This window comes from Pholcus phalangioides, unplaced genomic scaffold (assembly GCF_987345545.1).
Source record: "Pholcus phalangioides strain wild (caught in Gottingen) unplaced genomic scaffold, Ppha-v1.0 ptg000015l_1, whole genome shotgun sequence".
NCBI classification, from domain to species: Eukaryota; Metazoa; Arthropoda; class Arachnida; order Araneae; family Pholcidae; genus Pholcus; species Pholcus phalangioides.
The window spans coordinates 70555190-70579540 of NW_028301608.1; the positions used below are offsets into that span (position 1 = coordinate 70555190).

General features: G+C 38.1%; 1 protein-coding gene across 2 annotated transcripts in view; it reads left to right on the forward strand.

Annotated features, from left to right (window-relative positions):
• Window positions 1-24351, forward strand: part of LOC149076634 (pescadillo homolog) — a 270201-nt gene that overhangs the window by 125691 nt on the left and 120159 nt on the right. For both annotated transcript variants that reach the window (XM_089244245.1, XM_089244246.1), the window contains exon 8: window positions 16955-17005. In XM_089244245.1, the coding sequence (XP_089100371.1) occupies window positions 16955-17005 (51 nt within the window). The remainder of the gene's footprint in view (window positions 1-16954; window positions 17006-24351) is intronic.

The following is a 24351-nucleotide window of genomic DNA, read 5'->3' on the forward strand; positions in this document are numbered from 1 at the left end:
AGAGAGAGTATAGGATATACGGGTAATACGGAAGTGGTGCTGAATAAAACAACTTTGAATAGAAGTTATATGTATTAGATTGAAAGGGATTTTTCAATGAACAATATACTAAAAAAGAGGTTGATGGAGCAACAAATATAAGTACATTGTACAAAAAGATTCAGATGTGGGATCGACACAAAAATTAACCGATTGATGTAAATCAAAAACCAGTTTTAAGTAAAAATGTGAAAGGGACTAACCTGTAGAAATAAAAATGAATATAACATATATTTGAAAGAATATCTATTCTGTATCTTGACGGTTCACGGAGAGCAGTGAATTTATACCAGCAGTGATACGGCCACTTGATCAATAATAAAAACCAGATGACACCAGGAGACGAGGAACAAGTCCACTTTGAGAGCGAGGAATTTGATAGCTCGATTCCAAGGCATATGATAGCGTCCCACGAGAATTGAACTGGGAGGAGATAAAAAAGAAAAAAACCAATAGCACCATGATGAGCACCTCTTTCTCCGATAAGCAAGCAGTAGAGTTGCGGGTTTCCTTACATGCATCACGAACAACTGTAGAAATAAAAACGAATGACATTGTATTTCAAATATTAATTAATATCTGTAGTCTGCGCCGATCATTGAAAAGGTGAGACGAACTAATTGTCACTCACACCTCTCAATGATGTTCTAGGCTCTTTTGCTGTTTTGAGTCCACTATTGCTATGCATCGCCACGCTTAGATATGCAACACAGCCATCGTGCACATGACTTGAAATGGTCAATAATAGTTTTACATTTTTAGGACTCATTTTCAACGTGTGTGAACGCCCCCGCAGATCTTGTTTTGAAATATTTCGTCGTAGAATGTGAACATAGTGTGTCCGTATTTCAGATTCTGGAAACCCTCTTCGTCTGAGTGGTAAAAAACCCAAATTTAAACTTTTTTTAACTTGAAATTCCGGTTTTTAACCAATCAGACAATGCTAGTTTCCAGAATCTGAAATACAGATGCACTATGTTCACATCCGTAGGTGCCAAAAGAACTCCAATACGACGAAAACATTACGGGGTAGTGGGAGAGTCTAGGGTTGCCAGACGTCTGTATTGACTTTCAATGGCATATGCAGGGACGGATTACATGGCCTAAACTCTTGGTAATTCATGAATATTCAATCTCCCAAGTTCCTTGGGGGCATAGGGGGATACGGGTGAGTGGGTGATCTCCCTATTGCCCCTCCCCCATTTATTGAAAAAAATTTATTGGTTGAAAATTAAAAGCACTCTACCCCCTTGGGTAGAGAAACATATACTTATGCAGGAGCTTATGTGACTTAAACCCTTAGTGTGCTGTGCAGTGTTGTACTGAAATGAACTTTAAGTTGATTAAAAACAAAGTTTTTATAAATTAAAAAATTTTTTTTTTTAATTATAGTACAAGGAGGGGCTTTTTCCCGGTGAAAGCAAATATAGTAAATATATTTAGTAATATTTTTTGATCATGTAGAATATTGATTTTGGCATATATTATTGTAAGTCACATGCTTGCCAGGCCATGTAAATCTTCGAAGATTTACAGTGTGCAGCCCTGATCTAATAATTGGAAGAACATTTGATATTTCATTTGACCATGTGTATCATAATTTTATTTACATACCCACTTGCACCAAACAGAAATTTATCTTATTGTTACGAACTATCGATGATAGATGGCGCGATTCGTTCGATGGCTCTCAGAAATGACTGGTTTGGCGGAAATGACTGTGATTGGTGGAGAACTGGCAGGGCGTGTAGAGAAAAATCTAGAAAGTCCCGCCCCTCCAAACAGTAATTCAATTCCCTCCAGGCAGTCTGTATGGTGGTGCAGTCGACTAGGGAACTGTAAAATAGAATTTTGTGGAATGTTCTTTTTCTCGAAGTTTCTCCGGGGTTATAAATAGTGCGGCGCTCACAAGATGGCAGGCTCAGAACAAAGCCTCCTAGATGTACAAGCAGTAATGTATCACTCCGCCGAGGTTGTGACGTCACAATCCGGGTCTGTAGCGTGGCTATTTTGGATGCTTTTAACGAAGCAATCCACTTGCATTTATCGTCATATTTGATTTAAATTCTTCAAGTTTTTAATATTTATTTTACTATTTACTTATTGTTATTGCTTTTTTATTTGTTGTAACACATTAGCGGGAGAAATTTTGTTTAAATAATTGTAAAAAGGAGCCGAGAACTTCGATAATCATCAGACGACAGGTAAAAAAAAAAGGTATGTAGCTATTTGTACACAATTCAGTCAATACATCTGAAATATTTATTTTTTCTGACTTTATTTTGCGTAATTAATTTGAAAGTAGATATGTTCGGTGCTGTTTCGTGCCGAAATTTTATTTCCTCCTGCATTGAGCAGTTTTTATCCACTTGTTTAATCATGGGAGCACATTTTCCAGATCTAATATATATAAAAAAAAATTTTTAATATTGAGTAAATCACATTTCTCAGGTCTATAATGAATTAGAAATACAAATATTAATGTGCTGAGTGACGTGAAATTTAATGAAGGGATAGGCTACTTTTTAAATAAATAATATAGTTTGCAAATTCAACTTGCATTTTAAACCATTAAATTTAAATGTGAGTCATTTCCCTGTGTAAGCATTCTTGCACTATTCAGAATGTTTTATAATTCAACAATTTTGTTGCCTATATGCTGAATATTATAAATGCTACACCTATAACATTTTAAATTTTCTTTTAGGTGTCTTGGTGCCGCTGTGTTTGCAGCGGTAGGTCAAACTGCAAGGGGAAGCGAAAGACAGAATGGAACCCTCGTCGTACTGAGAAAGGAACGACAAAGTTACCAATTAAAAGAAAGTCACCAGAGGAAAAATATTGAAATCAATGAAAAGCAATTCAAAGAGTGTCACTGTCTCGCTCGATAATCATCTTGTAGCCGAGTCTTCTTATGAGTGGTTCCTAGGAAAAAACTCAGAGTACTTCATGGTAAAATAAGTGAATTTATCCTTTCTGCATGAATAGTTGGAACTGAGTTTTATGAAAGCTGCTCGCTATTACTCAGAAATGATATTATGAACATCAATATTTTATTTCACCAATCCAGCTTCATATCCCTTTGTGAGGAATTCAAATAAACTGATACTACCTCATGCATATTACTTCAAGTATTGCTACAAAAAGTAGGTGCCCTAGCGTATGGTACAGAATTCAAACGTGAAACATCTAACACGAAAAGTGCTGAAGTTGTGAACTTCTTGAAATTGAGAAGTTAGTTGGTTTGATAATGGCCAAAATTTGTGTAATTATTATTTTAAGCTTGGAAGATTTTATAAGAAAGCTTCAATTAAAAGTTTAACATCAGTATAATATTCAAAGGTAAAATATTCAAGGTAAGTCTCTCATGATTGTGTCAAAATAATATCTTAAGTATTCCTCAATAATTACATAAAAACTAAAAATGTAACTTTAACACCAAATCTTCAATTAAGGGGTCTCGTACATTTTAACATTGTGGAAAACTATGCTCTAATAGAAATATCATTAAAAATACTATTTAACCATCGATTTATTCCAAATTTTTTACACGTGTTCTTGATTGTATGTGCTGGTATAAAATTTTACATATCTTAGATACTTAACTTTTTGCGAATTTTCAAAAAAAAAAGCATTAAATCATCTTGCATGCATGATAAAATACCATGACATTAATGCAATTGATTAAAAATAAAGGAAACTGTTCGATTCATGAAATAAAGCAAAATGTTGAGATTTTATTGACTCAATCTTATTTAAAATTAAATTTTAAATTTCAAATTCCAAAAATTTTTAGTCAAGTTTTAAAATTTAATTTTGAATAAGATTGAGTCAATGAAATCTCAACCTTTTGCTTCATTTCATGAATTGAAAAGTTTCCTTTATTTTTAATCAATTTTTATTCAATTACATTGATGTACATCATGTGCCCAAGCTGTTTTTAATGAATTTTTTTTTTTTAAATTTACAAAAAATTAAGTATCTAAGATGCGTAAAACTTTATACCAGCATAGGATAGCACATATAATCAAGAACACGTGTAAAAAATTTAGAATAAATCAATGGTTAAATAGTATTTTTAATATTTCTACTAGAGTATAGCTTTTGCTATGCTTAAAGTAATGACACCTCATAAAAGAACTCCTCCATTAAAAGAAACTTGCTTCTATAAAACAATTGTAATATTGCATTGAATAGTTTATTTTTTAAATTTGGAGTATTTAAAAAAAAAAGTGTGTATGCATTTTGAGTAGACATGAAAAAAATGTTTTGCATTTTTCAGGAGATATCTTTTTCATTTTGAAACTTAATATTTAAAAAAAACATTGATCCCATATTAACATTTTATTTTTGGAATTTTAGTTGAATATCTATTTCTAAGTGTTCACAATTCACCATTTAAAATTAAAAACTAAAATTTATTTTATGGAAATTTTATAAATTAGTGCAACAAGAGACTTTTCATAATGTGAAATCCCATCAGGATTTTGAAATGTGTTTTCGAAGTTCTCCTCATAGATGAATAAATTTGAACATTTACAAAAATTTTATATTTAGAGCAGCAACTAATTCCCTTTGAATTAGAATTGATAATATGAATGTAGCTCAGTGAATAAAAAATATTTTAATGAAATTGTTGTTCTTTTTATTTTTGTACATTGCCTGTGTATTTTTTTTATATTAAATACAAATTCTAATGTCATATAAATAAAAAAATGAAAAGTCGAAGTTTGCTTGGGAGCAAAAAAAAAAAAAAAAAAACACCTAGAAATATGTGTTGGCAGAGAATTTGTGAAACCCCTATTTTTTTTAATAATTGTTAAATTACCTCTTTTTATAATTTTATTATTCATTAATTTAACATTCAGTGTTTTCCGTATACCATACTAGGTAATAATTGCAATAAAAAAATCTTTAATTTTTCTTTCTAATTGTCAAAAAAAATATATGTTGGTAGCATTTTAAATGCAAAGCGTGTACGCGGTAGGACCCGGGTTGTGACATCACGAAAACATGTTTCAGGCTTGTAGTATCTAGGAGGCTTTGCTCAGAAAAGGCACAAGGAGATTCAGTCAGTTGTGTTTAACTTTGCAAGAAAGTTGCTAGCTCTCTGATTAGCCTGTGTGTATTAGCCGTGTAAATGTTGCTGTTCTGTAAATAAATCTGTGTTTGTCTGTTGAATCGCTTCTTGTTTTTGCAATCTCAAAGTCTTGTGGAAAATTATCCGGAACAATTTGGTGTCAGAGGTGGGATAATTCAAGACTTGCATGAAAACGAGGAGAATGGACATGAATGAAATGCGAGAACAGCTGAACCAACTGATGGCTGTGATGGGCCAGATGAAATCAGGCATGGAAGAGAAGTTCCAGTCAACGAGCTCAGCCATGAAAGATTTCTCCGTCTCCATTGCTGCCGTGAATGACAGGATAAAGGCTACGAGCGCATCTGTCAACATGTCCATTGCTGCCGTCATAGACAACGGCACCGCTGTCAATACGCCCATTGCTGCCGTCGCTGAAGTAAAAGAAGAGCTCTCCCAGGAGATGAACTCTGTGACTGAGAGGGTGAGCGCGGTGGAGGGAGCGGTGAATGCGGTCAACGAGAAGCTTTCAAAGTGAATACTAGAGCTGGGAAAAAAAATTCAAGAGCCTTCGTTCTCCGCGGGCACTCGGCAGGTCCTGCCGGCCATAGCTGACGTCACCCGGCCTAACATCAAGCCCTCCACGTATGAAGGGAGGACATTGTGGTTTATCTACAAGACCCAGTTTGAGATGATCGCCTCTGCGAACGGATGGGTCTGTGTATTCAAGGACTTCCACCTAGCCGCCGCTTTACAAGGTGTAGCTGCCGAGGTTCTACAGACGCTTGCAGCCGAGGACCTATCTAGCTATGCAGCCCTGACGAATGCGCTCGAGCTGAGGTTCGGCGAAAATTACCTCTAGGAATTTCACAGGCTGCAACTGAAGACCAGGCAGCAGAAAGCAGGAGAGACATTACAAGAACTGGCCATGGACATTGAAAGGCTCTCACACTTGGCTTACCCGGACTGCCCGCCGGACATCAGGGATGGATTGACCCTACATTCCGTCAAAGACCCCGACATCCAGCAGGCACTGCGTTTGGGCAAATACAAGGACGTGAAAATTGCACTTGTCTACGCCATGAAGTTTGAAGCAGCCCATCAAGCTTCGAGACGAGAGCGATGAGTGGTCCGCACTGCTGTTGCGGATGACGCTAAGGCGGACATCATCAGGAAATTGAAAGAATTCCTGAAAACTGCCAGGGATGACCGTGAAAAACGGAAAGACAAGCCCTTGGTGTGCTGGAGGTGCAACGAGGCTGGCCACCTGTGAAGATCTTGCCCCATGACAGTTCCCAAGAGAGAGGACACCTCCCGGAGCTCCGAGCCGTTAAACTGAAACGCGGCCATCTTGCGGGGCAGAGGTCGCTGCAAGGAAGAGATGCCCCTTCAAGTGTCTACCATATCTCGCAGCTGAGCAGCGGAGACCATGGAATGTATGTGGAAGGTGAAATTGACAGATTTCCTTGCTGGGTGGTCATCGACACTGGAGCCAATGTGAGCATCGTCCGAACGATGTGGCTCAAAAATTCTGACAACTCTTATACGTGGCACCTTCACTGACGTTACAGATCATTACCGGGGACAAGATGACCGTGCATGGTGGATGGAAGCATCGGTGAAATTCGCTGCGGTCCTCTATCGTCACACCGTCTTCGTGGCTGACATTCAAGACCCATGCATTATCGGATTGGACTTTATCAGGAAATATGGGATCTCCCTTGACTTGAAGAATAATCAGCTGCACACGCCAAAAGAGCATGTCGCCCTCTTCGGGTACGACAGCGAAGATATCCGTCCCTAGAAAATATTGGCTGTTCGGGACTTCACGATTCCACCAAGAATGGAAAGCATCATCCATGGGACAGCCAGGGACTTTCAGCTCGGACTAGTGGACTTCCCTAGCGAAAGCAAGAATGGCCTGCTGATTGCCGCTACTCTGGTGGATTCATCAAAGGACATCGTCCCTGTCAGAGTAGTCAATATTAGCGACAAGCCGAAGGAGATTCGGAAGGGTGAAGAGATCGCTAAGTGTGTCCCCGTCACGTGTGTGGTTCGGGACTCATCAGGAAATCAACCAGAGAACTCCGGAAGTTTATTCAAGAACCTGATAGAAAATGCCCAGCTGGATCCGGACCAGAGAAGGCGCGCAAAGGCGACTATCGAAAAATTCTGAGATGTCTTCTCCACGTCACCAGCTGATGTTGGCCGAACCAGCTTAACGCAGCATCACATCAGCACCGGGGACCATTCACCAATTAAACAACATCCTAGAAGACTTCCGTTTGCCAAGCAAGAAGAAGTTGGTAAACTACTACAAGAAATGCAAGTCAACAACATTATTGAGCCATCAACTAGTCCATGGGCATCGCGATCGGGCTTGTGAGAAACAATGATGGTACCACACGATTCTGTGTAGACTATACAAGATTGAACAACGTCACTAAGAAAGACAGTTATCCACTGCCAAGGATCGACGACACTCTTGACACACTTTCCGGCCATCAGTGGTTCTCTACCCTGGACCTGAAGAGTGGATATTGGCAAGTGGAAATACACCCGAACGATCGGGAAAAGACGGCCTTCACGTCCGGACAAGGACTGTGGCAGTTCAAGGTGATGCTATTCGGCCTGTGCAATGCCCTGCTACTTTCGAACGACTAATGGAGACCGTTTTACATGAACTGTCTTACGAATCGTGTCTCGTGTACCTGGACGACATAATCATTATGGGAAGGACATTCTCGGAACATCTAGAAAATTGGAGCAAAGTCCTCCAGAAGCTGAGAGATGCCAACTTGAAATTGAGCTCGACAAAATGCCGTCTGTTTACACACTAGGTCACGAGGTATTTGGGTAACATCTTCCAAGAAGGAATAAGGACAGATCCTGAAAAGACCAAAGCCGTGGAAGACTGGAAGTGACCAGAGAATGTGCACGAGCTTCGGAGCTTCCTGGGACTTGGCACATATTACCGAAATTTCGCTCAAGGCTTCTCTAAAATAGCGAGACTCCTCCACCGTCTCACTGAAGCCAAACAAAAATTCCTGTGGACTGACAAGTGCAAAAGGGCTTTCACATCTCTGAAACAAGCCCTAACATCGGCTCCAATATTGGCGTTCCCACGAGGGGAGAGAAAATTCATCCTCGACACGGACGCAAGTAACAACGGGATCAGAGCTGTTCTATCGCAAGAAATGGACGGCAAAGAGCACGTCATTGCCTACTTCAGCAAGAGTATATCCAAACCCGAGAGGAATTATTGCGTCACGAGGAAAGAGCTGCTCGCAATCGTCAAAGCTGTAGAACATTTCCATCACTACCTCTACGGTCGAAAATCTCTCCTTTGCACGGACCACGCTTCCTTTAGCTGGCTGTTGAACTTCAAGAACCCAGAGGGTCAAGTCGCGCGATGGATACAACGGCTGCAGGAATACGACATGGAAATCCAGCATCGTAAGGGAGCATCGCATGGGAATGCCGACGCCCTATCGAGAAGACCGTGCCCACAGAATTGTTGTCATTGCGTCAAGGCTGAAGAGAAGTACGGGCCGTGAACCCTATAGCGAGACAGGTAACATCGCAAGTCTCAAGTGATGATCCATGGAGCGATGAGAACACCCGAAAGGCCCAACTAGAAGATCCTGACATACGACCAATAATGGACCTGAAAGAATCCACCAGGAGTAAACCAAAGTGGCAAAACGTTGCCTCTTCCAGTCCAACGACCAAAAGATACTGGGCGCTTTGGGACTCTCTGGAGATGAGAGATAGCATGCTGTACCGCAAATGGGAGTCGAAGGACGGGAAAACGTTCATATGGCAGCTCATCCTACCAAGATCCCGTGTGAAAGAAATTTTGAAAGAGTGGCACGGAAGCCCGACCGGTGGACATTTCGGCATCATCAAGACGCTCCAGAAGGTCCGTGAACGGTTCTATTGGGACAAGTCCAGGACAGATGTAGAAAAATGGGGCAAGAATTGCGACGAAGGACCTCCGAAGCGCAACTGAGCTCGCCTCCAATGTTACAACGTTGGTACACCGTACCAACGCGTACCAACGTTGAATCGCCCTGGACATCCTCGGACCGTTACCCAGAACCCAGAATGGTCACAAGTACATACTGGTGACTATGAAATTCAGCATCCTTCATACTGGTGACATACATGGACTATTTTACCAAGTGGCCGAAAGTGTATCCCGTTCCTGATCAAGAAGCAGTGACGCTGGCTGAAGTTCTTGTGCGAAATTGGGTGTCTTGATTCGGAGTCCCCATGCTGATCCATTCCGACCAGGGAAGGAACTTCACTTCAGCGGTTTTCGGTGGCATGTGCAAGCTTCTAGGCATGGAGAAGACGCAGACAACTCTGCTCCACCCGGAATCCGATGGCATGGGCGAGAGATTTAACAGAACCATCCTGAATCATCTCTCGCTCTTCATGTCGAAGAACCAACAGGATTGGGACACAAAGTTACCGCTTTTCCTGCTGGCCTACCGAACTGCTGTCCACAAGAGCACCAGATTTTCACCAGCACAGATGCTGATGGGACGAGATCTTCGGCTGCCTGCTGACCCGCTGTTTGGGCAACCGCCAGATGCTTTGCTTCTACCGGGAGAATACGTCCAGGGACTACAGGCGCGCCTCGAGGACATGCATCGAATCGCCAGAGACAGGATCAACATCGGCTCCGAAAAGATCCGCTACGATGCGGGGGCCACATCTCATGACTTCAAGGAAGGGGACCTCGTCTGGCTCTGGAATCCGAAGTGCCGGAAAGGACTGTGCCCGAAACTTCAGACGTCATGGGAAGGACCCTACAGAGTCTTGAAGAGACTGAGCGACGTCGTAGCTCGGATCCAGAAGACACCATCCTCAAAGTGCAAGGTGGTCCACTTCAACAGACTGGCCTCTTACCACAGTGACAACCCGCTGAACTGAATTGTCGGGACGAACAATTCTAAGAGAGGGGCAATGTTACAAACCATCGACGATAGATGGCGCGATTCGTTCGATGGCTCTCAGAAATATCGAAATCGGTTGATACCGGTTTTGGTTTGGTGGAAATGACTGCGATTGGTAGAGAACTGGCAGGGCATGTAGAGAAAAATCTAGAAAGTCCCGCCCCTCCAAACAGTGATTCAACGCCCCTCCAGGCAGTCCGTATGATGGCGCCGTCGACTAGGAAACTGTAAAATAGAATTTTGTGGAATGTTCTTTTTCTTGAAGTTTCTCCGGGGTAAATAGTGCAGCGCTCACAATATGGCATGCTCAGAAAAGGCTGAGAGAGGCACAAGGAGATTCAGTCAGTTGTGTTTAAACTTTGCGAGAAAGTTGTTAGCTCTCTAACAACTTAGCAACTTAACAATTAGTCTGTAAATTGCTGTTCTGTAAATAAATCTGTATTTGTCCGTTGAATCGCTTCTTGTTTTGCAATCTCGAAGTCTTGTGGAAAATTATCTCAAACATTATCTAATTAAGCACTTTAAATGATCGGCCTGGTTGCTATCCAAAAGTAATAAAATGGATGCAGACCGAAGAAAGATTTTAAAACTATTCGAAAGCATTGAATTTTACTGATTCATATGTGCTGTATATGAATGACTATCTAACAGCTGAGGTGCCTAATGTATATGTCATCGCTAAAGCTCGAAAGCCGTTAATGTGCACATTACCTAGGTAATCTGCAGATTAACTGATTTACTCCATTAACGTGCGGAATCAAAAGTTTTCCACATTTTACCATTTTACCTACGGCTTCCTTATCGTTAAAGTTCAAAAGTTTGTTTCTCTCATTTCCTTTCCCTACTCCTTCCCCCTCTACCTCCACTTTTACATTCATTGCTATGACAACGAAAGCCTCTTAACCAATGCATCGATGCCCGGTCTCTGTAAAGTATGGTTGATTCTCACCAATCTCGCTGAGAAAAACATTTTTTTACTTATAATGCTTGTAGAAAAAATTGCAGTCATTTAGTAACAATTAGCTAATGAAAAAAGAGCCATAGAATTTTGCCAAAAGCCAATTCAAGCTTACAGCAAAGATCTTATTTTTACTGTAACGAGTGCCTAGTAGGTAATGTGCAGATTACCTAGGTAATTTGTGAAATGAAACAATTTTTGGCACGTTAACGGATTGCCCTAGTTAATCTGCACAATACCTAGATAATCTGTAAAATAATTGATTTCTGCACTTTAGCGGTAACATGTTCAGTTTAACAGGACTGGTGGAGGCGTTTCGAATTAGTGAGTGCTGACTCGTCTTGAGCTTTATATATAGGGAATTTTAATGTCTGTAATAAATTCTGGTGTACTGTCATCTATTACCATGAGTGCTTGAGCACCCCTAGTTTCAACCACTGAGGACTGTTCTACGTTTCAGTTTTAATTGACTTTGCTAGGTTTAATTTGAATAAACCATTTTGGGCACAAAATGACTGGTGCTGAAAAAAATTAAAAATCAAAATTTGCTCAGTAATAAGACTCTGGTAGAGAAATTTGATTTTTGTTTGTGTTGTAAGACGGTGTTTACTAGGGTGGAGATACGTGGGAACATGAAGTTGCTGCAGCCACCCCCTCCCTTCTGCATCAAAGATTTGTACAGTGGATCAAACTACATTGTGTATATATGTATTGACATCATAACCATGTGTGTGCCCCATGAAAAGTCTCAAAAGATTAAAATTGATTTCTTATAAGGTTTTTATAATGTAAATTCACTATCGTCCCCCTCATTTCATTAACACAGACTGACTTGCAGTTTGGGAACCTCAGATATGAAAAAAATCATCCATCAGGGTTCATTATGTCGAACAAGAAACTGTCAGCAAAAAGTCACCAGAAAGTCCCCAAAAAATTCACCAAATTTTGCTCTTGGTATGTGGTAGGCACCCTGTCATACAGCTGAAATATTACACTACTTTCAATACTTGTTACAATTTTACTTAAAGGAAATGTCAACCATAATTTACTCAAAATATTGCGTCATATAAATTACACATTATTTTCACTCTCTAACTGTTCTTTGCCCCTTTCAGTAGCTCAACACGTTTCTTTTCTGGGTACATCCTTCAGCTAGTGAACTTGTAATTTGTGCTCATTTCCACATTATTGCAGTAGGATTCTATTTTCAGTTCATATTTTACTTATCCTAGAAATTCACCCTAGAATTGCAGTGAAATAATAACCTCTTTTACACGGAAAAGTATATAAACCTTAGAATAAAATATAATCAGTACTTTTAATATATATATTTATGCAAAAAATTACAATAAATATAATTTTTGAAATTAGTTGTGCTTAGATTTGCACAGATATTCAGCTGAATACCTAATTACCTCAAAGCAATTGTTTTGCATTGTTGTGCAACGAGCCTTCAGCTGACTAGAAATGCTCTGCTGTAAAAATTGATGGCAGATAGCAGCATTACACATAACCAAACTACAAAGAAACTTCATGTTAGGTTCACATGCACATTACCGGCATATAACCAATTCATTAGAAGTTCCATATAGGAATGTGTACAAGGTGCATGTACAGTTAAGTAGTAGCAGTAAACATTCTCATGATAGTGTTTTCTACATTTTTCTTGAAATTTTTCCAAATTGTTTTGCAATAGCACTGATTGTTCCGTGATGTATGTAGTGAATTTTGGCATATATTGCTCTGGGATCTAATCATTATTCGACCGGACTGACTATTTGCAAAAGGGCAGAATACCATCAAATATTTGTCGTATCTCTAATTCTTATTTAAATCAAGAGGTCATATTGAGTGCAGGGGTGGGAACTCTGCCCCAATTGCGCAGCACTGCACCAAAACTAATATCTTGCGCCATCCTGCTCCAATAGCGTATTTTCACATTTTTCTGCGCCAAATAGCGAATTTTGCTTCAGTATGCCCGGAATTTCGGAAAGGACGCCACAAAATTTTTGTTCCTGCTAGCCACGAAACGTTTCTTTACGAGAAGAGCGTGTTTTATTCCATTATGCCTAAACTATTGCCTTAAATTATCGGCCCCTGATCGGGCTTTCCATCGCGAAACCCCGATATTGTCTGTGATCGTGGAACTGAAGATGGTTTGCAATGCCTTTGTCCGCCGAATTACGAATGTTAGTTTAGAAACTTTGCCGAATATCGCCAATGTTACCGAATAAGGAGCGTTAAATCGTCAATATCGCCAAATAACGAGTGTCAGGTTGCCAATCTCGTCAGATAATGACTGCTGAATCGCCAATTTCTTTTCATGTATAAAAAAATTAAAAACTTATAAATTTTTTTTATTTTTTTAGCTTATTTGAAGTGCTGCTGTTCCAGGCAGCAAATAGTGCCCTCAGTAAGCAAAAATCATCTTAAATAGACGGGTGCAAAAAAATTTATGATAGCCGCTCTTTCAAACAAGGTGTCAAAAGCCTAAAACACCAAAAACAAAAATCAAGCTGACGAAAAGATATTTGATAACAAAAGACAGTGCAGTTTTATTTTGAAAGGGTTGAGGGTTAATGAAAATATTTTTGTTAATTTCACTGCTCCAATTTATAAATATCTGCTCCGAATCCCATATTTTGCTGCTCCAAAATTGCCCCAAATCCTGAATTTGCTGCTCCAAATCCTGAATTTGCTGCTTCAAAACTGCTCCAAATCCTTAATTTTGCTGCTCCAAGGCTGCTCCGAAATGTACTTAGTCACGTCGCACCCCTGTGAGTGTAATTAATAGCAGATATATTGCACAGTTTTTGCATTCACATGCAATTTTGTTTTACCTGGAGTGTGACTTGTGTTCATGGAATTCTTAGTGCTTGAGAGTGCTTCTAATTTAGTGCTTGTGTTTGAATTCAATGCTTGTAGTGACAAGATAAAACAAATTAAAAACTTTTACACAATTTATTAATATATGTTGAGAAAGGAATGCAAAGAGAAGGAAGACATGTTTACAATTTGGTGGTACGAGTCAAACTGACTTTCTTTTTTACAATCGCACACTAGAAGCATGAGGGGTGTGTGTCATCTATAAAGACAAGAGCACACTAACTTCCATGATGTTGATGGAAAAGATAAAGGATTAATTCAGAGTTTGGCACCAGACCCCACCTGCTGTCCATAACTAGGAAGAGTATAGGTGTGTTCAAAAAAAATGTGGACAATGAGTTTTTTCCCTCTAAATGAAAGGCAAATTGGAATTGCAATGTATGACAACTATCAACATAACTCTTATGACTGAGGTAATTTTATAGGAAAAGAAAGGATATATAATATGCTGCTTTTCCCAAAAAGAATTCATTCAAAGCTAAAAAAAAGTCAGACAATGTGAATTTTTCTTGTTTCTGGAGCTGTTTTTTATTTTTTTTAATTGGAAATTGTTTTCCTGCATCTTCAAAGGTGAGGGAAATGCCTTGTAAAAGACAAATTTCTCTAGAAACAAAAGAACAGATGGTGAAAATTATCTCAAGATGGGCAAAGCTACATTTCTATTTCTGAACTTCTAAGTTTTCAAAATTGGCAATGTGGGATGTTTGGAAGCGGTTTCAAGTATAGGTGAGGTAAACATAAAGTCTGGTTCTGGTTGCCCAAGAAAAACTTGTTCCAGTTTATGGAGTTTCTATCAGTGTCATTGTAATCAAATAACTTATTTATCGCTTATTTAAGCTCGTCTTTTTGGTCAAAGATGCCTTTGATTTCCGTCAAGACCCTACTTGATTTTGCTCAGAAGCACCAAAGTTTAACTCCTAAACAATGGGCAAACAGGGTTTGTACGGGTCAGGGAAAACCTGGAAAAGTCAGGGAAAAAAAAAATTTACTAAAAAAAGTCAGGGAAATCAGGGAAAATGACCCATTTTTGCTTTAAAACCTGGAAATTTCAGACAACGACCTGGAAAATCGTCACGATTGTCGTCTGATCGGGAAAAAACATCGATCAAAAATAATAATGAGGGAAAAACATCCGTCGGGATGAAAAAGGGAATTCCGATAACATCGTAAATATTGATAATCCGTAAAATATTATATCGCAAAAAGCGTTAGATACTGCCAAGGAGGAACGAGGATTTCGTAAGTCCGCTTGGAAAAGCGTATTGCTACGACTTTATCGTAATTTTTTCGAGTGTTTCCAGAAACATCATAACTACGCATCGTAGAAAGCCATGGGTACAAAGCTCAGTTACGATAATTTCGTAAGTTGACTTCAGTTAGGAACGACGGATGACGCACGGGTATGTTTTGATTTTCCACGTGGGTATTTTTATTTGAAAACAATGTGTTGTAAGAAAACTTGTCTGAGCGGATCGTCAGTAGGCTGATTGGATCGAAGCAGTCAAAAATGACCCGTATAAAGCATGGTGGCAGCTTTGCGGTAAAACTTGCAACATGGGCAGATAAGTTATCCAGAACTATGCCAAGCACGTGAAATCAGAGTTCAGTGAACAACCCCCGATTGCGTAACTTCTCGGTTCTAGCGCTTACGCGAGTGCAAGCCAACTGTAAAGAATTTTGATGCAGTGAAACCAACTACATCTTTGACTAATTATGTCACAAAGGAAACAACTGTAAAGGCTTAAATCTTGTGGGCATTGAAATTGCCGAAAAGGGAAATCTTTCATTTCTTAATTGTGTTCCATTTTTCTTCTCCATCAGGTGTATTTGAAAAGCATAAATTCGTGGAAAAAAATCTATGATTATGATGTCATTATGATATTGTAATTAAAATTATTAATTTTATAATTAATATAAATAATTTTATAATATAAATAATTTTATAATATAAATAATTTTATAATATAAATAATTTTATAATATAATTAATTTTTTTCTAAATTTTTATTAATTTATATCAATTTTTTGATTAAAAAAAAAAACCTGGAATTTTTTGAAAATTTGACTAGAAAACCTGGAAAAGTCAGGGAAATTTTTTTACGAAAATGAGTATGAACCCTGGCAAAGGTTGTTTGGAGTGATGAGTCCAAGTTCCAAATGCTTGTATCTAGTGAACAACGATATATTAGGCAGCCAGTAAGTCATCGATTCAACAGGAGATAAGTTTCCTCCAGTTAAGCACAGTAGTGGTAACATCAGGGTGTGGGGGGTTCTTTGGATCATCCGAATCTAAATCCAATAGAGAAGCTATGGTAGGTGTTTAAACATCACTGTAAAATAAAGCTATGAAATTTTCTAATCTGGGTGAAAATTTGAAATTTTTGCAGCAAGCATGGAAAACAATACCTATCAAAAATTTGACGATTTGGTGAACTCGATGCCCCGCAGATGCAGTGCAGTAATTAAAGCCCTGAGGTACCCTATCAAATAGCGAAGAAATATGTTATTTATTATGTTTATATTTTTGATGGTTTGATAATCCTTGTGAATTGTCCGATATTTTTTGATCTCATAAGTTTAAGTATTTTTGTTATAAACAAAGTGTATGATTCGATTACGGGTCCATTTTCAGATATGTATTTTATTAGTAGGTAAGGATCTTATCTATATGCTTTATATACCGATTGCACACTTGCATTAAAATATTTTAGGAAAAATAAGGTCATTTGACTTTTTATGAACGCAACTTTAGGTGGTGAGAACAATAGTACAGCTCCAGACTTCATTTGCACAGTGGTACCAATTGTTTCTGTAGCCCTCTCAGAAAGAGGCAATGGTAGATGTGGGATTTTACTCCAAAACTTCAGTAATTTTGTTGTCTGTATTATTTAGAATTATTTCAATTTTTTTAAATTCTTAATCATATATAATTTTATCAATAAATTTTTAAATTTCATTAATGAGGTTTTATGACATGTGAGAACAGTTTTTTTTATATCTCATAAAATATTGCTTCCTTTCTTATAGATCGCTGTCAACATTTCTGAGGAAGTGAGTGGAGAAGATTCAAACGATGAAGTGAGTTCTGAAATCCAAATATTTTGCTAAAAATTTGTTTTTGAGTATCATATTATTTAGTGCGATGATCAGTTGAAAGTTGTGGAACCACAAGTGGCATGGCATTCACCATTGATGATTTGAATCATCTGGTACAAACATGGTTTTTACCCCTTTCAGAGGATAAAACCCATTGTTTCTGCCATTACTTAAAAAATTTGCCTACGTATTCTTTATTATTATTTTTTGTTGAATAATGTAATGCTTAATTTCAAAACACTTGTGTAAACTTCGAAAAACAAAAATTATTATAAAAAGCTATATATGTATGTGTTATTTTTTGTTTTTATTCAAGCCATAAAGGTGCTGTCTGTTATTCTCATTATATGCTGATGGATTGAATGTACAAACATCTGTTGGTTGAAAATTCTTGTCAAAATATCTGTTTATATTATAAATATATTTTAATGTTTGACATCTTAATTAACTTCAAAATAGGGCATCAAATATCTGTAATCGCTAAGACGCTCATTCACATAGATGCCAATACTTCCTATTTACCTGGAAGCCTTCCGATTTTTCAGCCTTATTAAAATCTTCTGGTCAGAAATCTAATTCTTCCAATTTTTCGTATCTTCATAGAAAAATCCCTAAAAGTTAACAAATTGAGCTTTGTTTCAATAGAAAATTCATAAAGAAAAAACTTTTCCAGTCCTTGCAATTTGAGGCTGACCCCGTTTTCTAAAAACAGATAAGAAATCAGAATTTTGAGGAAGAAAAATCTGTAATTGTCACCAAATATGATGGTTAAAATAAGCAAGTTGGGTAACTATTGCTAAAAAAATCAGGACGGAAAAATGCATCCCTGGAAAATAGGATTTATATATGGTCGCCTGTCGCAATTTAAAAAAATTCCCGGTTTTTCCCTTCTATTTGTTTGATATATTTTCCTTGATGTGGAATGTGTTATTACAAGATAAACTACAGATTTTTCAACTATGAATTGGCAACCTATGCATTTGTCACAAGAATCAGCAATATTTGCCCAATCTCTGTTGTTGATAGGTTGAGTGCAATAAAAATTGGTTCCAATTTTTTTACCTGTTGCCTTTACATGTTTATTCAAATTGAAATTTTGATTGTTTAAAATATTCTTCTGTCTACCTTATCGAGATAGTCACTGACAATGATAAAGAAACAGCATGATTAAAAATGCTTTTAAGCATTTCAATTACGTTTATAATTGATGTCTCTTCATTAGTTTTGTTCTTATTGCATAGGGAAAGTTTGTCAACCATACACTAGTCGTATGATGATTCTAAAATACTTTATCACATTCATAACACGAAACATAAACTCTTTGGCATGGGTAACTTTTTCCATTAAAAGTAATTTCTTTTTAAACATGATGGCCTTTATTGCTTATTTTCGTGCTGAAGTTACTTTTTTGAGCTGAAAGCAGCGACTTCTGTCTTTTGAAATTTTATATGACCGCCATTTTGACCAGGGTTGTCAAATTTGCTCCCCAGGTATAGATACCCCCCCCCCCCCCCGTGGTGTTTAGGCTAAAAAAAACCTGGGTGTTTTGGGGGAAATGTTTTTTTTGGAAAATTGCTCGTTTTCGAAGAAAGTGTGTTGCTTTCGGGTTAAAATTTATGTATTATGGTATGGTTAGTTTATGTATTCCAAAAATTGCTGCATAGTGCAGTGTTTGGAATATGCACATTTTGAAGTATTTTTTAATGATTTTTTTGGGAGCAAAATTGTGATAAATTTCTTGGAATCTAAAACACACTTTTTTATAATTCTGAATGCCTTTTCTTATATAAGCATTTAGGTGCGCAATTCACATATTAAAATGTTACAAGAAACCGCAAACAGAAAATGTAACCATGAACTTGGATATGTAATACACTCAAACCTGTTTTTGGGAAGTCTTTTTTTATGTGATTTTTTTTTTTTTTGTGCGGTATATGAAAATTTCAATCAAATTAAAACATAATTGATGAAGTTATCAATAAAAAAAATTAGTAGGTTTGATCGGCCATTTAGTTTTTTCGATGTTTGGTATTTCATCACATTACATAAGTATTGCGTCAGCCAATTACATTACATATGTATTGAAGTATATAATTCAAAGTGCTTTCATATTCCTGGACGATTAAGATAAGATTCATTTCAAAGCGTAAATTGAAGGTAAATTTATTATTTTTTCTATTTAGATATAAATTTTGAGGATTTTTATTTTATTTTTCAACATAATCCCTGAAAATGAATAAGGGCAAAAACAAATCGAAGAGAAAGGCAATTTCCTTAGAAACTAAGACTATGATTTTAAAACGAATAGCAGAAGATGAAGGATCCACAGCTCTTGGTAAAGAATTTGGATTAGGTGAATCCACTATAAGAGGCATACAAAAACGTGCAGGTGAAATAAATAAATCTAGTAATTGTGCCACAAACGAAAGCTCTAAACGAGCATCGTATTCAAGAAATATTTTGATATGAAGATATTTTGATTTTGAAGAAAACGGAAAAGGCACTGATATTGTGAATTCAAGAATTGACTCAAAAACGAATCCCCATTGACGGAGAATTAATTAAACCGAAAGCTATACGGTTTTAGCTGAAGGATTTAGAGCCGTCTAGTTCATCGCCTCCCATTGGAAGCCCGAAATTTTCTGGAAGCAATGGCTGGTTAGTCAGGTTTTTGCAACGACATGCACTTCACAATCTTAAGATAAAGGGCGAAGCTGCATCCGCTGATGATACAGCCGCTAAAAATTATTCCAAAGTGTTAGCAAAAATTATTGAAGATGGTGGATATTGCCCGGATCAAGTATTTAATGGTGACGAAACTGGGTTGTTTTGGAAGAAGATGCCTAGCCGAACGTTCATTGCCAATTCCGAGAAAACTGCAAGTGGTTTTAAAGCTTCAAAAGATAGAGTAACATTCTTACTTTGTAGTAATGCATCTGGAGCGAGAATGTTAAAACCCTTTATTATAAATAGATCGTTGCACCCACGTGCATTAAAGGGCAAAAATGTAGCTTAGCTTCCAGTCCATTTCATGGCTAATAAAAAAGCATGGGTCACAACAGCTGTTTTTATAACATGGTTCAACGATTGCTTCGATCCAGAAGTTAAACAATATATGACTGATATGGGGCTTCCTTTTAATGTGTTGCTAATTGTTGACAATGCACTCAGTCATCCTTGTATAGAGCACCCTAATGTGAAAGTAGTATTTTTACCACCCAATACGACAAGCCTTATACAACCATTAGATCAGGGCAAAATCGCAGCTTTTAAGAAACACTACGTGAAGTTAACTTTTAGAAACATTTTGGAAAAACTTGAAAACAATGCAATAACCTTGACTTAAATTTGGAAAAAGTTTTTGATATTGGACTGCATAAATCACGTTGCTGCAGCAATTACTGAAATAAAACAACACACATTAAATGCATGCTGGAAACCAGCCTGGCCGGAATGTGTCATCAATTGAAGTGCAACCGAAAACACATCAATGTTAAAAACATTTTAATACTTTCAGTGAAAATGATGTTGTCAAAATGATTCAGGATAAAACCGTAAGGGATGATGGCATTATAAATTACGTAACAGATGTTACTGATGGGCAAGAAGAACCCGATTATATGACAGCAGATAAAATCTATGTAGGACTCCAACTTTGCAGTAAATTACAAAGTCATTTTCTTGCAATCGATGGCAATTCTGAAAGAACTTCAAAATTACAAAAAGGGCTTCAATCTTTTATATCTGGCTACCGAGACATATACAAGCGTCTAGTGAAACAACAGTCGTCCCAAAAAATGACCACAGACTACATGGTAACTAAAAAAAAGTCAACTCTAAACGAGTGCAGGGTAGTATCTTCAAGTGACGAAAGTGATTTTGAACCAGTTTACCACAAGAAAATTCGTGTATTATTAGACTACGAAGGATAATGGTTATACATTTTGAAAATGTTTGTATGTGTAAAATAAGTACATCTACTCTATAATATAAAATCACAAACTCGAAAAGGGTCAGTTTCTAAGCAACCGAAATTAGTGACGATTTTATGTTACGGAAGTTGGTTATGATTTTGAGTCAAATATTAATTTAACTGTAGCACATATCGGGACCCATTTGACCCATGTTATGTGCATGTACCGAGAGGCTCCTACATCCTACAGCAGAGCCCTTAGACTGGAATTTAGATGGCAAGCCACACCAGCTTTTCAGGGGCCCCTCTGTGGTTAATTCATAGCTGCCAAGTCTCCCGAATTTTTCGGGAATCTCCGGAATTTTAGCTTCATCTCTCGACCTCCCGAAAAGTTCTTAAATCTCCCGAATTTTTACGAAAATAACAAAAATCCCTAATTGTCCCTAAAAATTCCCTACTTCATTAAAAAAAATCCCCGCTTATGAAAACAATCCCTAAGGAATTTCTTGTGGGGCATGAAGCCTCTTTTTTTTCCCTTTCGAAATGACGTCACACGTCGTAAATGGGGAAATTCCCTTTTTAAGGAAGTTTTACAAGCCCTCTGATGGTAAGAAGAAAGTTGTTTGTCTTATCGTGGAGGGAAATGGCTTAGCAGCCAATAGTCCTGGATAATAATCGAAGATTCTAGTGACGCGTATATGGTCAAAATTTCTTTTATTGAAGTTACGTACGTGCGATATAACAAAGCATGAATAATGATAAGCAAAAACATATTTAATCAATTTTAAAGATACTTATTCCGATGAATTTCCTTTCATCAAACGTTCCAGAAGAGGGCCTACTTTTCCTTTTTGTACAAGTTGTGTTACGGACATAAACATCGGGCATGGAAAGACTGCCATCATCATTCATGTGAAATTTAAAAAGAAGCATCGAGCAAGTGTCACAAAAAGTCAGTGTTCTTAAAAAATTGGCGCTTTTTTCCTTCATCTTCCGATGATTTTGGGGTCATTCGCGCAGAATGTTTGTTCACAGCGTTTCTGATTGAACACAATATTTATATTTACATCATTGAAGTTTTGGCCTCCAATTTCACTTGTTTTTTGCGTAGGAATTTTATTCCCAAGGGTTTAACTTCCATGTGTGTAAAATCCCTATTTTAATTTGACTTCAGTAGGGATTTTATTCCCTACGCTTTAACTTTTATGTTTGGAAAATCCCTATTTTATTTGGAAAAATCCCTATTGTATTTATTAGGGAGTGGTTTTTACATAAAATACGGGTTTGCGCGAAAATCTCCCAAATTTCCATTTTCAAAAGTTGGCAGCTATGGGTTAATTTATAGTGTGAAAAATCAAAAAGTGATGATAATCATTGTCGCCCTTGTGGGGGGGGGGTCATGCCGAGAGGTATGTATATGTATAATATACACACAACAGCAGTGCTCCCAACACACAAGGTCAGGGTACTTGGAGGGGGGGATTCCACATATAGGTTAAAAGTTTCCATTTCCAGGGGCCCTTGATTGATCTCATTGTTTTCTTGCTGCTTTAACGTTGAAAAATTTGCGGTAGCGGAAGCAAAAGATATATCCAGTCTGGGGACCCACCAAAAGTATGCAAATTGGTGTCCCGGGTAATTGGTTGTGGGCCCTGGATTTTATTCGTTGGTAAAACGAATACAAATTAAAATTTTTCATGTCACTCGCACCGGGGGATGACCAACAAGCTTCCAAGTCGGGTGCGCCATGTTTACAGGTTTCATTTTGTTGTCCCTGGACGAATCTCATTCTTTTCAGTTGTAGAATTTGCAACAGTGGAAGCCCGAGATAAAGCCAGTCTGGGGCCCCACTAAAAATATGCGTATTGTGTCCCTGCTACTGGATGTGGGGCCCTGGATTTTATTCGTTGTAAAATTGATAAAAATGAAAAATTTTCGTGGCCCCTCACAGGGGGTGTTGACAAGCTTCTAGGTCAGGGCTCCATGGAAATGTTGATAGGTTCTAATTCGGGGTCCCTGGAGATGTATCTCATTGATTTTTGTTGTTTAACAGTAAAATTTGCAACACATCGGTAGCCCAATATATATCCAATGTGGGGGCCCCACTAAAATTCAGCGAATTGAATCTGGGGACCCCCATGGGGAAGTTTTCTGGGGGTAGTTGAGGAATCTCATTTGTTTTTTGTTGCTCTATTATTATTTTTATTAAAATTTGCTACTTCAGTGAGCTGGTGCTTCCACACTTCCTTTTCCATAGCACGCTGATCAAGTGGGATGAAATAAACAAGATATGTTGTAAAGAGAAGTGGGGTGGGGTTGACCACCAAAGGCGGCAGGGGGGCAGGGCCCCCCTAGTATGTGAATAAAAAGGTTTGGCGAGATTCCAAGTAGCTGCCTAGCCTTGTGTCTTGATTTCGTTTAAAAAAGCAATTTCAAGTTATTTCGTAAGGTTGTGAGTTATTTTATGCCGGAAACTTTTTTTATGCTGTCCCTATCCACCGCATAAAAAAATACTTTTTAAATGTGTTGCGAAAAATATTTAAATATTTTTTATAGCTACTCATGAAGTTTTGTGCGATTTTTTTTTTTTTTTTTTTTTTTTTTTATGCGGTCCCTATCCATCGCACAAAAACAGGTTTGAGTGTATATGTATTATACCTGATATGCAACAAGCACTGAAGAGCCAAAAAAAATGGTACACCTGCCTAATATCGTGTAGGGTCCCCGCAAGCCCACAGAAGTGCCGCAACACGACGTGGCATGGAGTCGACTAATGTCTGAAAGAGTGCTGGAGGTAATTGACACCGTGAATCCTGCAGGGCTGTCCATAAATCCGTAGGAGTAAGAGGGGGTGGAGATCTCTTCTGAACAGCACGTTGTAAGGCATCCCAGATATGTTCGATAATGTTCATGTCTGGGGATTTTGGTGGCCAGCGGAAGTGTCTAAAGTCAGAAGAGTGTTCCTGGAGCCACTTTGTAGCAATTCTGGACGTGTGGGGTGTCGCATTGTCCTGCTGAAATTGTCCAAGTCCGTCGGAATGGACATGAATGAGTGCAGGTGATCAGACAGGATGCTTAAGTACCTGTCACCTGTCAGGGTCCCATCTAGACGTATCAGGGGTCCCATATCACGCCAACTGCACATGCCCCATACCATCACAGAGCCTCCACCAGCTTGAACAGTCCCTTGTTGACATGTAGGGTCCATGGATTCATGAGGTTGTCTCCATACCCGTACACGTCCATCATCTCGAAGCAATTGGAACCGAGACTGGTCAGACCAGGCAACGTGTTTCCAGTCCTCAACAGTCCAATGTCGGTGTTGTCGGGCCCAGGCGAGGCGTAAAGCTTTGTGTCGTGCAGTCATCAAGGGTACACGAGTGGGCCTTCGGCTCCAAAAGCCCATATCGATGAT